Raw genomic sequence first — 14,003 nt, 5'->3', positions numbered from 1 at the left:
CTGACAACACAAAGAATGGCTCTTCCACCCCTCCACAGCGGTAACTCTATTTTTGGAGTCACAAGTGTGACAGAGAGGTGCTACCATCATCAGCAACGCAGTCAAGAGTAAGTCTCAGCATGTGTATTCTAAGCCACTTGTGGGGTTCTTGTGGCTATTGTTATTGGGTTTTTCCTCTTATCACTGTCCTATTTAATTATGTCAGGAATAGATTTGGTTATGGTCCATGGGAAGGGCCCAAGGCCTGAATCAATGAAACTGTTTGTAATGCAGTGTAACCTGTGCTGCAGGAAGCAGCAAGTGAATTTCATGAAGTAGACTTAAGCATGTATGTACTGGACAAAAGCCAAAAATGTGATAAAACATCTCAACTATCCTGACATTTGTTCACAGAACTAGTGCTAGTTTTCAAGGCTAGCCAGGGAGTGGAACCTTATAAGCTGTGGAAAGATTTTAAATGTATCTGAGTATCTGTTTTTAGCCACTGACGAGTATCAAAATGAATTCTGAGGATGTTGTGAGCCCAAGACTAACTGAATGTGTTTGCAATGAACTGAAGAATTAACTAGTTCCAGTTACAGCAACAGAGAGAATTCAGAGGGTTGAATTTTTTGAAAAGGAGAAGAGTGTAACAGTGTAAATCTACACAAGAGAGCTTGATACTGTGAAAAGGTCACTTGCAACAATATGCTGGCATGAAATTATGTCACAGACCCACTGGGTGCCATTGCCTGCCTGCAAGCCAGTACCTGACTAGTTACCAAAACAGGAACACTTCGGCATGCAACACACATCTCATTTGTGGCAGTAATTCCACAACAAACCCACTTTGGCACATATAAATACTGGCTGCCTGAGCAGGCAGATCATCAGATCGAATCACCGAGTCGGTGACCATCCCAGTATCGGCCTCCACTGTGAGGTGGCTACTACCCTACCATCATCCTTACAGGATCACCTGCTAGGGGCCCAGCCACCACTATATGGGCTGAGAGTTGAACTGAGGCCCCATTACCCACTGAGCAATTGAGGCATCTGCCAGTCACCACAAGACTGTCTCCAGACTGTGATTCCTGTTCCAGATTATGTTTCTGTCATTCACCACACCCAGGTAAGCCCAGCCACCTCACTAGCAGCATAACACCAGACCAGAGTGCCAGCAACTGACACAGCACCATAAGAAATGTTTGCCATGAAAGTCTGCTCAGGCCTTGCTGAGCATAGCAGCAACTGACATCTACATTACAACACTTCGTGTCGCGGTCCACGAGATGATGCCTGACGCACTCGTGGGATACGGATATTGTGGACTGATGCCAGGCTGTCACCTGATGGTGGTACACATTGTAGCTGCTCTAAGCTTGTTGGAACAAAAAAGATTTTTCACACCATCTGTCTTGCTGCATTCTGTAGCCCATGCCAGTGCCCAGGTGGGTGAGCCAAATGCCGTACTGACAGCTGGAAGAATGCCTCTTCCACCCCTCAATAGCAGTCATTGCACATCACACCACTACAATCGATATAACAAAGGGGGAGAAAATGCCAACCATGTTGTGATGGCTTTCATGGTATGAATATGGAATTTTACATTTTAGTTTCCAAAAGTATATGAGTACCTCTGCTTCAAGATTGAATTCCCCATATATGCTTAATTGTATATTCTGTTTTACACCATAGTACCTGTGATAGGCAATTGTGGCAAAATTCTAACAATGACAGGCCATGCGTAAGGTGGCAAATGCTGCTTCACTCCAGCTGCAAAACTTTCGATATTGAGCAAACCCTCGTCATCGACGATTGCTGCCATACCAGCTTTCCCTTCAACATTTGGTATCTGAAACACAAATTAGTGTGTCAATTGTTTTGTGGTGAAACTGTACATTATTAATTAATTTCTTTACATTTGAGAGGTTCAGTGAGATATTAGAAGATGGAAATAACTTACTTCAACACCATATACAACTACATCTTTCAAGCCTACTATATTGCTGATCACTGCTTCCACTTCTGAAGTTGCAACATTCTCTCCACGCCACCTGAAAATGGCAAATTGTCAGGGCAAATAAAAAAAAAGGATGCAATATAGTAACATAAATATAAAATCGGAGCAGCTCTAAAACATACCTAAAGGTGTCTCCAGTCCTGTCTTTAAAATAAAAGTATCCAAATTCATCCATTACGAGAATATCTCCTATGGAGAGAAGAGAAATGATGAATTTTTTCAACAGTTTAAATGTGTCATTTTTTGTTGTCAGCCATGCAATATTACAGACTATTTAAAGAAGTAATTGCAGTTTTCTAATGACTCTCTTTGCCTGACAGTTGCAGATGGGAGTGTGGGAATTACAGTTAAGAGTTATCCCATGGCACACAACCTAGGACATTTACTTTCCTGGTGCCTGGTGAAGAATTCATCACAAAAAAAGACTATTCTTTTCATTCACACATTCATCATGTTCTGTAGATTTCATCAAGGAGGAAAACCTCCAAGAGTGTGGAACAAGTCAAGGAATATGTTACCAAAAGAGAAGCAACTCTTAGAATGTTAAATCAGTTTATTGTTTTAACAACAGACTATAATTATGCTACTCAGTGGGCTACTATTTGTGTTTACAGTTGCTTAATGTGACCTACTAAACTAGCAGAAAATACTACTTTGAAACAGCCTGTTGCTTCCCTGCGTTATATTAAACAGCTTCCCTTTAGCTCCTATTTGTATTTTTGCATTTACATGAATAAATTAGTATTTTTTAAATAAAAACTTATATCCGTGACAACAGATACCTGTTTACAATATATTACTATCTGTCATGCAGCTTTATGATGAAAACTGCTACATGCCACTTAGTTAACAGGAATTTTCAATCCTTGAGTTTAGATAATAAGATAATTTGTAGAAATGACTACCCAGACATTCTTTTTATCTTTCAGTTAAACTGATAGGGATTTCCAATTCTTTGCTTTGTGTTAGATGGAAGATTGTAAAATATCTTTGTGTAGTGAAGAGACAAATGCAGAAGACAATAACATGTAAATAAACAAAACTCAGAAACTACAGATTTTTGTCTGCGTAGGTGAGTGTTGGCTTAAAGATTGCCAGTGTTTCTCTTCCAGGCTACCACTATGTTAATCATTTCTGCACATCTGATAAAAAGGGAAGCAGCTGTCAGAGACAGTGTAGAATATAATCCTATATTTAAAGATTTTAAACATGTAGCAATAAATATTAAATTCATGAAGCCTTTAGCTATATGCTTCTACTTGATGGCAGCTAACCATTATTCACTACACACTATCCTACACACAGTGCTACAACTCTACAGTTCATTGTACCCTGATATTTTCCTATGTGGTTACCTTAACACAAATCAAACAATGGAAAATCCAAGATGAAATGTAACAATATTGTGAAAAGGAAAGCTGCTACTCATCACATATCAGAGATGCTCAGTCACAGATAGGCACAGACAGTCTTTTTGTTGTGCCTATCTGCGACTCAGCATCTCTGCTATATGGTGAGTGGTAACTTTCCTTTTCACAATATTGTTATATGACCTTAACATAAATATTTTAGAAGAGTCCTCATGTAGCCAAAAACTACTGAATGTGTTCAAATAGTACAACATGGAAAATGCGAGCCACAGAGTTACAAAATAACAGCTATTAGTTCCTCTGCTATTGATAGCTTTTTTGTGAATACTGAGCAGACTTGGGCAAAAATGATACTAATGAAAGGAACAACTAAGATATAAATTATTATTTGTTATTTGCAAATAACAAAGATATTTATTTGAAATATTATTCATGAATAAAAACATTTGTCAAGAGAAATTGGTGTAATTGCTAAGTGCTTATCCATAGGTTGTGGTGCACTGCCGCTAGTACAGCTATCTCATTAGCTTGTCCTGTAACATGTTTGCTTTGTTTCCTTTTGCCAGTCTGTATGCTGCTATCAGGCATAAAGGCATTCACAACCTTGTAAAAGAACGAAAGAAAGTGAGCTTTCTCTGAAAAATGCTCAGCACACAAGGCAATGTTTTTCCTACATTCTCTACAAATCAGAATATTTCAATTTTTTCTACTATGGTTGCCACATTCATCATCTTTCTGCGCGTCTATTCTCCATATAATAGGCAGTTGTGTAAGAAATAAACATTGTGCAAGTATTGTAATGTCTGTTCTACGTCTGCACGATATGTGAGCTCTGATTGCACTGTGCTGTTTGTTATGATATATCATACAGTATAACCCTGATTTTGCATGACCTTGATTTAGCGTAAACCTGCATTTAACGGAAGAAATTTAAAGTCCCAAAAATCGATTTAACGTACTTCGCATTACAGCAAAACCCGCATTTAGCATTAGGAACATTAAATATTGAAAACAATACAACAGTGGCTTTTGTGGCCCAAATGCAAGCCGCACTTTTTTCCAGTTTTCGGAATCCAAAAAACCGCCTGAAGTTTACATTTGGGTGCAAAGCCTAAGAAGTTCTGAAAAATGCTGCTAGTTGCTGCCGTAAGTGCTTGCGGCCTTTATTGCTGCTTTTTGCCGCTAGAAACTGCCACAGAAGCCATTGTGTTAGTTTCAAGAAATGAATGTTAAGGTATTTTTTATCATGGGTGAATTTAGCAATTTTCCAAGCATTCATAGCAATTAAAAAAAACTCTTTACATATATACCATCAAAACGGACCTTTTGAAGAAACTTGACAAGCATGGCTTTACATTTTGACAGCTCCAGCTAATGAGAGCAGTGCCAACATAAATGTTTGTTTCAGTCTGCTTTTGAACTTCGGTAAGACATGGAGACAGCAAAAGTAACAACTTTCAGCTTATTCCAGCAACAGAAAAGGGTTTTCTGGACCAGAACATGGCCGCCACTATGAGTTGGAAGTCGTAGTGAACAATTTTGTGAGAAAGCAGTGACAGTGCTTACCTGTAACTGCAGAAATAATTCAAGTAAAAGCACATCAGAAAATCAAGGATTTTAAAGGGAGCCGCAATTGGGCCTGAAAAATACAGGGAAAAACTCATCGCATTACAGCGCTACATCATCAAACTGTGCACCGGAAATTCTTGCTGGCTTGTACAGCCGATGGCCATAAACTGCCGCCATTCATTTCACATGGAAGACTTTACCGAAGTCCGAAGTGTTTCCTAAAGATGTTATTGTACGTGCTAACGAAATTGGCTGGTTCACGGAGGACATAGTTTTAGAGTGGATAAGACTTGTGGTGGCAACATCGTCCTGGTACCTTGCTAGGTTTGCCACTTATGCTTGTGTTAGATTCTTACGCAGGTGACTACACCAGCTGTGAAAAAAAAAAAATTAGCAGAGGGTAAAACGGACTTAGTTGTAATTCCAGAATGGGTGACATCCATTCTGCATCTGTTAGTTTGTTAAAACAAACCTTTTATGGACAAGCAGAAAAATACAGCATGTATACTCAGTGCCTAACGAAAGAAGATAGGCAGTTAATGCCTACAGGACATGTTAAGTGAGCAAGCTTGTCTCAAATGTGCGTGTGCATTAGTCAGTCTTGGAAATGTCTCCCAAGTGAAACTGTTCATCATGCATTTAAAAAATACAGTATTTCTAATGCACTTGATGGCACAGGGGATGATGCTTTGTACGAAAGTAGTGACAAGGAGTCGTTAATAATAAAACATGTCCTCCTCCATAGCATAGTGGCAGCATTACCGCCTACAGTACTTGCGGCGGCTTCTAGTGGGATTTTTCGGAACTTCCATACACTTTGCCTCCAAATACAAGCACCATGTAATATGGGTCTTAAGAATCTATGAACTCCATCATTTATATTGGATACGATCCATCATCTTCCATATTGATTCCTCGCTACGTGCACGAGCAAGCTCGAACTTAGCCGACCATGTATAGTGTCAGTTTACACAAGTTTTCATCAGTTTTTGCTGAGTGTTGCATGGAGAATCCAGCTGTATATCAGTTTGCTCACTCACATCCGTTGTTGTAGTGAAGCTGACTATGGCAGCGAAAAGAAAAACTCTATCTGTCGCGGAGAAAGTGGACTTGATTTGGAAAGTGGGAAGAAACGCAAATGTGCCAGTATGTGAACTGGCTCAGCGCCTGGGACTTGCACAGTCTTCATTGTCAGGAATATTGAAGAATAAGGAGAAGATTCTGGATCAAGAAACACAGTCCGGTTCAAAAGCAAAGCAGAGAAAAAAATGTTAAAAAGTCACCATACGAAGAAATGGAATCGTAGCTAATGGACTGGCACAGTTGACCACGTGCTGAAAATTTACCAATCGATGGGGTGTTGATAAAAATGAAAGCATCTACGATATCAGGGAAACTTGGGCTAACGGAATTCAAAGCTTCGAATGGTTAGCTGGATAGGTTCAAAAAACACTATGGGATAATTTGCAGGGCAGTAGTGGAGAGTGTGCTACAGCTAGTGATGAAAGTGTTAAACACTGGAAAGAAGAGGTGCTGCCACCCTCTTGGAAGGTTTCAAATCTCGGGATGTGTACAATGTGGATGAAACAGGCCTGTTTTACTAACTCACGCCCTCTAAAACCTTAAGTGTTAAAGGAGAAGCATGCCATGGAGGAAGAATGAGCAAGCAGAGAATTACTATTCTCTTATGCAGCAACACAGATGGCAGTGACAAGCTGGATCCGATAGTAATTGGAAAGTTCCACAAACCACATTGCTTTAAGAACAGTGCTACGCTGCCATGTAAGTATTATAGCAACAAAACTGCTTGGATGACGGCAAGCTTTTGATGCACAAATGGGTGCTGGAAACAGGAAGGTTGTTCTCTTTATGGACTAGTGTCCCGCTCATCCAACAGACTTAGAATTTCTAAGGACTGCAAAAGTGCATTTCTTTCCTGCAAATTGCACTAGCAGACTCCAGCCCATGGATCTAGGGATTATTCAAGGCCTGAAAAGCAAGTATCGGAAAGCTCTTGCCCTTAAGGCACTTGCCTTTATTGACAGGAATGAAGTGCTTAAATTGAACATCCTGAAAGCAATGCATATGCTCACAGGAGCTTGGGAAATGGTAACTAGGGAAACCATCTCAAATTGCTTTCATAAGGCTGGATCTAATGAAATGAGCAGTCACGACAAAGACGGTGACAAAGCAGTAGTGGACATTCATGATTGGGTGCAGGTATCTAACAATTTACACATCACTTTTGAAGAATTTGTGGCTTGTGATGATGATGCCATCACTACATGCATCCGAGATGTTGACGATCATGTTAGGGATGAAGAAATGTAAACACCGTCATTCAGTGAAGCTATTGCCAGTATAGACATTGTCTGGAGATTTGTCCCAGCATTTAAAGTGGACAACCCTGTTATAGACAGAGTAAATCAATTAGAGATGGACATTTTGAACCTAAATCTAACAGTGCTAAAAAGCAGACTACCATTTTTTATTACAAGTATTTCAAAAAATGAAGTACTGTGAAAGTTGTGTAAATATGTGTTGTATATAGGAAAAGTAACTCGATTTATTATATTACTGTAATTGTGTAAGTATTTTGTGGATATTTTAATTTTGTAGTGTGCTCGGAAACTACAATCTTTGACCACTGTATTAGTGCTACAAAAAAAGTTGTAGGTATCTCCTTGCTTATTGTTGTTATTGTGTACATTGTGTGTGTGGGTGCAATTCATGTCAATACAGGCAAAGAGTTCTGGAAAAGGTACGCTTTCTCGAATTAAGGTAAACCCCCATTTAAGGTTAAAAAATTCTGGTCCCTAGAAAAACGTTAAATATGAGTTCTACTGTAGTTCACTATACAGCCAGGTGGCATGCTGAGTAGTCCCTTTTCGATATGTCAGGGGAATACAATGTTGTTAATGGAGTTTCCAATCAGAAGTTATGTAATACTGACCTGTCCTATCCTCGCAGCATGGATGTGGGGTCCCACATGCCATTGGATATTCAAGGGCCATTGAATAGCATGTTGTAAATTAGGATTGTGTACCCATTTCTATTCCTCTGAACACAATACCATCTGTGATGAAATGAAGAAAATGCATCACACAAAACATGTGTAGATTTTGATGTAGAATTATAATCTGCAATAAAAAAGAGGCTTCACATTGAAGATTTAAGGGTCCCTTCCCCCCCCTTCCCAATCCAGAATAACAATGTAAGATTATCAAGTCATGATCTTCAGCAAAAACTTGATCAATCACGAATTCTGCTCCAATTTTTGGCAAATTGGTTGTGATTCCAAGTCATCTTGACCTCCCAAATCCTATCCAAAATTAAAAAATAAATCATCTTGTTTTGTTATGACTTCATAATAAACACTTCACCCAATTTCCTCAAAATTTCTTTGGCTATTATAAGTCTGTAGTTCATTGCAATGTCCATTGTGGGTAGACAATACTGCAATAACTGTAGATTCTCTCTTTGCTGTAGAAAGGTAGTAGTAGTCTTCATATGGTCTCTTGACACTTCTCTACCAGTATGCTGCAATGTTCTGAGCTCTTATGTACTAAAACTCAGTCTCTCTTATGAAATTTTTCAGTCCCAAAGTTATGTGTAACAGCATAGACATAAGTCAGATAGGAAAACTATATCTTGTAAAGCAAAGTTTATTCAAAATACTGCAATGCTTTCATTTATTTCTAATGGAATAGGACACTCAGAAGCAATACATTTTGTGTAATTTTGTGACAAACTTCAGCTAATACCAATTTAGGACATTTTAGATTATACATTGTTTATGTTGGTCATCAGAGAACCCTTTCATCTTTCACTACCTTCCCAGCAACACAAACAAGAGACAATCAATGACCCACTAATATCAAATAGCACAAGAAAGTTCGTACAGGTGAGGAAGGTACTGAAGATTCTCTATTGGTTGCATTCTCATCTTTATCAAATTATATAGAGTGTAAATAGGAAAGAAAAGGCCACGAAACTGAAGTGACATATGGAAAGTACCTCTGCAGAATCACTAAGGAGGTTTTTTATCTTTGACAAGACGACAACTGTAGAATTGACAGGGATCTCTGTTTACCACATGCAACTCTGGCCACACACTTTTTTCTACAGTGTATATGTTGCTCTCAGACGTCTGACCCATTGGCAAGACTCAACAGAGAAATATTGCCTCCAAAGATGTCCAGCACAGTTCTGGATAAAACGTTAGAAGCAGAAGAGTTTCACGGACCGTGACCTTATATCCCAAAAGGTTTACAAGCAACCGTGCCATATGCTCGTGAAAGCCTTCATTCTATCATAATCTGAAGTGGCGCCACCCGACGTCACTACGGAAATTGATTAGCTCGCACAATCGTACTGTCAATTGCTGTAGTGCTACTACCCCATACTGCTTGTCACCAGGAGTGTCCTGTGATGAGACCACACAGGACTAACATATATAAGCTAGTCCAGGGCCAGTCTGAGGCAGCTGTAATTCGATCAGTGAAGTGTGCATGGAACAGTTTGGTTAACAGTGTTTACATTCTGCACTCTGGCTGTTGTTGGTGTGAAACTCTAACATGGTGTGAACTGTATCTGGATTGAACTGCTTGCTCTATAATACCCTGCACCGCTACAGAAGTGTTCTGTAATAGATCTCAAAAAGTCTAATAAATGGGAGTTAGTCACCATTTATTTCTTATGCAACTTGAATTTTACAAAACAAAGGATGAAGTCATAAGACAAGGCATTCCTCAAGGTTCCACCATTGGCCCACTTTTGTTTATTGTATCTACTAATGATCGGTCCTGGAGTATTCAAAAAGGCCTACTAGTAATGTTTGCTAATGACACAAATATACTGTATTTAAATCACTGTGCAAAGGAGCAACATGACTGCTGACATCAGCAAACTCTAAGATGGCAAATTGGTTAAACACATATACACTGTTGCAGAAAGAAGACAAAACCATGTACACGAATTTTCATCCGTGACACTTGGTTTCATTAAGGATAAATGTTGCATTTGAAAAAGTGTCTATAAACCAAGAGGTAACCACTAAATTCCTGGGAATTTAGGTAGATGATGTGCTATGGTGAAACATACATAAAAGCGAGTTAGTAAATAGACTGAGTGGTGTGTGTTACACATTTAATGTATTGAGTGTGTATGCGACACATAAATATTAAAAATGTACATACAAACAATGGAAAGCCCAGTATGGATAACAACAATATGGAAAGGATAGATTGCTACTTATCACATAAAGCAAGCATTGAGTCACTGGAAGGCAAAATATTAAAGCTTTTGGGTGAAGTCCTATGGGCTTTGAACAAAAGCTTCAATATTTTAGTAGTCTTCCTCAATGTGCCTGTCTGAGGCCACGTGTGCACGGTTCTGCATGTTTGTGTTTTCTCCTATTTTCTCCTGTACTCCTTATTGGTGCTATGTATATTTTATTTAGCAAGTTTTATATATTTGACAAATCAATGTGGAGCTGTATTATTATAACTTGAGCATGTTTGCAGTATGATAACAACATTGATGTGTAATTTTTATTTTTCAGATGTATAATCCTTGTACCATCATGCAGGTTACTACATTAACATTATTCTATCTGTACATTTTACATATGAGAATCTGAGGATGACAGCAGTTACTGTTGAAACTGGTCATGAAATAAACTGTTTCACATCAAGCAATATTGGCTTCTAATATTATAAATTACCTTTTGTATATCTCTGGTTCTTGTATTCCTACTTCTTCTAAATCCCTTTGTACCTCCTGGATCCAGCGTACTTTGGTTCTCTTGTTCACCAGAAATTGTATTATTTACTGTTTTAACTTCCCCTGGTCCATTCTAAGTATGTGTCCAAAGAAAACACCCCTCCTCCTCCTGATGATGTCCAAAATTGTCTATCTTTATTTACAGTTCTTGGTTTGCTTGTGTTTTAAGCTGACCATCATCTGTTCTTCAGGGTCCCAATATCCTCCTGAGAAACCTTCATTCCACCAGTTCTGGTCTCTTAAGTACTCCTGTTCTTACTACGTTATCAGTTTCTGCTGCTTATAAGGCTTCAGGTCAGATCACTGTCTACTAACATCTTACTGTCCGCCCCCGGTAGCTGAGTCGTCAGCACGACAGGCTGTCAATCCTAAGGGCCCGGGTTCAATTCCCGGAGATTTTCTCCGCTCAGGGACTGGATGTTGTGTTGTCCTAATTATCCTCATTTCATCCCCATCGACGCGCAAGTCGCCGAAGTGGCGTTAAATCGAAAGACTTGCACCAGGCGAGTGGTCTACCCGACGGGAGGCCCTCGTCACACTCCATTATTATTATAACATCTTACTGTTGAATTGATCAAAATATTGTTCTTATTGTAGACGTTCATAGTTAGCTTGTATGCTAAATTAATTTCATTCATTCATGTTTCCACTGCTTCCTTGTCTGTCAACCCAGTTTCTAACCCTACTCCATGGTATTTAAATCATTCGACCTTCTGAATTTTTCCTCCTTCTATTGTCATCCATCTAGGAGCTGCCTTGACATTTATCATATATTGTGTTTTCTTGATAGAGATCTGTAGGCCTGCTTTAGTAGCTTGTCTCTATAGTTGCATAATTTGTTTAACCACCTCTTCTAATGATTCTGACAATATCACAATATCATCTGCAAAATGCTTACAGTCTACCCGTATTCCTTGTTTCTTGCACCCCAGTCATATTCTACCCACTCCTTTCACTTCTTGTCACCACCCTCTGATCACCTTATCAAGTACAGAGATAAAGAGTTAGGGGAGTTCGTCTCTAGCTTTCCTCTGACTTGACCTTGGATATTGTGTTGCTTAAAGTCTGTTTAACCAGTTCACAGGACTTTCCATCCTAACTCATCTCCTGTAAATGTTGAACAGTGTTTGTCTGTCTACTGAGAATCATAACTTTTCTTGAAGTCTATGAATGTGAGCATGACATTTTTGCTTCCCTGTTTTTGATATGTGATTACCAGTTTCAGATTCAAAATTTAATCTGTGAATGATCCCTCCTTTCTGAAGCCTCCCTGGTACTCACCAATTTGTGCATGTAGCTGTTTTTACCACTCTGTTCAGCAGTGCTTTTGGGAGTACCTCATAGGCCACTGGTATTAATGATATCCCTCTGTAGTTCCCAGGCTCTGACTTATCTCCTTTTTTGTGTAAACGATGTATTAGTGCCAACATTCATCCTTCTGGAAGCTGCTCTTCTTCTCAAATTGTACTTACCTGTATTACAGGAGTCAGATCAATGACTGCATTCTTGTTCACATACTTCAAGAGTTCTGCAATAAACCCATCTCTCCCAGGAGCCTTACTATTCTTCAAGGTATCTATGATGCTCCTAATCTCCTCCATAGTTGGTGGTTCTGAGCTGGGATTTGGTTCTTTCTTATTGTAGCTGAATATTTCAGATGACACTTCACAGTCCACGAGTTCTTCAAAGTACTTGGCCAAGATTTGACTGTTTTCCATGCCTCCATATACTATCTTTCCTTCTTTGTTCTTAAAGTTGAGATTTTAGGGAATCATATCTACTTGAATGTTCTATAAAAGTTATCATGTAGTGTTCTTTCGGAAACCATCTTTTATCTGAGTTATGCTTCCCTTCTCATATTTTCTCTTGAGATTTCTTGGAGTTCTTTAGATTTTCTGGAGTTTTCTGAGAACACCAATGAGTCCATGCTTACCAATGCTGTTTGATTGCCTTATCTCCTTCTGCTGACCACTGTCTTCTCGGGGCAAACTTTTTCCCTCACACTGTCAATCACTGTGCCTTTTAACTGTTCCTGTCCTTGATAATCCTTTTGATTCAAGCTCATTTAAAATCTTTTCTAATTCTTTAAGTTACTCTGTATCAAACTTCTTGACACGAGTAGCATTTTTAGTGTGATGGGATCTTGGAGATTTTGACCTTAATTCTGGAAAGAAAATTATCTGAATCTAAGTTCGCATCCATTAGGACTTTGAGATTTTGAATTTCCTTCTCTGTATATCTCGACATTACTACGTGATCGATCTGGTACTCTCCTGGTAGAGAGCTGGGAGATACCCATGTTTTCTGTTTTCTTGGAAGGTGTTGAAATGCTGTTGATTTAATTATCTGATCAAAACTCATACAAATTTTCACTAGTCATTCACCATTAGAATTAGTCATACTGTGGGCTGCATAGTTCCCAATGATGATTCTGAATTTTCTTTCTTTCTTTCTTGAGTCGAGTGTTGAAGCCCAAAGAAATAGGATAACTTTCTTGGTTGGAATTTTGTATAGTGTCTCCTCCAGGTCTTCCCAAAATTCTTCTACTTTTTCTGGACCTGTTTTTTTTGTCTTTGTTTATGGAAGCATATACATTGACCAAAATTTATACCTTATTTGCTCCACTAACTGTTACTGTTTCTGGAGCTGAAGTCAGTGATGGGTGCTAGGATTTGTTTACTTTTTATAATGCCTGTACCAAGTTGAGGGGCACTCCTTAGTACTCTCTGGACAGGCTTTCCATTCAGAATCCAAATTCCTTCTGATTCAAATGCTGCTTCCTCTGTGTATCTCATTTCTTGTAACAATGTTATAATAATTTTCTGTTTGGCCAGAGTATCTGTCAGATATTTCAGTTTTCTGGTTTTAAGGAGAGTGTTAATGTTGAAGGTAACAAAGTAAGACGCTTTCGTACTTTTCAATCTCTTGCATGTTGATGCGAGCTCCCCATAATCTGTTGGTTCACTGGAGTTATCTTTGACAACGGTGGATTGGTTACCACCTGGGGGACAGTGCTTTTTACAAGCGAGCTTGCCATCATACTGAATCAAATGATTATGTTGGGAGTCAATGCATAGGCATCAACTGAGTTACAACTAAGGCAGTAAGCCACTGAGGTGCCTTGAAATGTGACCAGGCTTCCTTTTACAATTTCATTAGGCACCAACCCTCTTTCTTTATCCGGATTTGGTACCGACAGCAGCACATCCGAGTCTTTCAATTCAACCATTAGTACTGCAGGTGGAGACATCTAATACAGTATTACACTTCAAATATTT

The 14,003-nt window shown here is 39.0% G+C and overlaps 1 protein-coding gene across 1 annotated transcript in view; it reads right to left on the bottom strand.

Annotated features, from left to right (window-relative positions):
- Positions 1-14,003, bottom strand: part of LOC126092442 (long-chain fatty acid transport protein 1-like) — a 284,340-nt gene that overhangs the window by 6,276 nt on the left and 264,061 nt on the right. The window contains exons 9-11 of the mRNA XM_049908043.1: positions 2,125-2,191; positions 1,946-2,036; positions 1,681-1,834 (exon numbers count right to left, since the gene is read on the bottom strand). Of these exons, the coding sequence (XP_049764000.1) occupies positions 1,681-1,834; positions 1,946-2,036; positions 2,125-2,191 (312 nt within the window). The remainder of the gene's footprint in view (positions 1-1,680; positions 1,835-1,945; positions 2,037-2,124; positions 2,192-14,003) is intronic.

This window comes from Schistocerca cancellata, chromosome 7 (genome assembly GCF_023864275.1).
Source record: "Schistocerca cancellata isolate TAMUIC-IGC-003103 chromosome 7, iqSchCanc2.1, whole genome shotgun sequence".
In the NCBI taxonomy this organism is placed as follows: domain Eukaryota; kingdom Metazoa; phylum Arthropoda; class Insecta; order Orthoptera; family Acrididae; genus Schistocerca; species Schistocerca cancellata.
The sequence above is the reverse complement of the archived record's forward strand: the minus strand, read 5'-3'. Positions and strand labels throughout refer to the sequence as shown.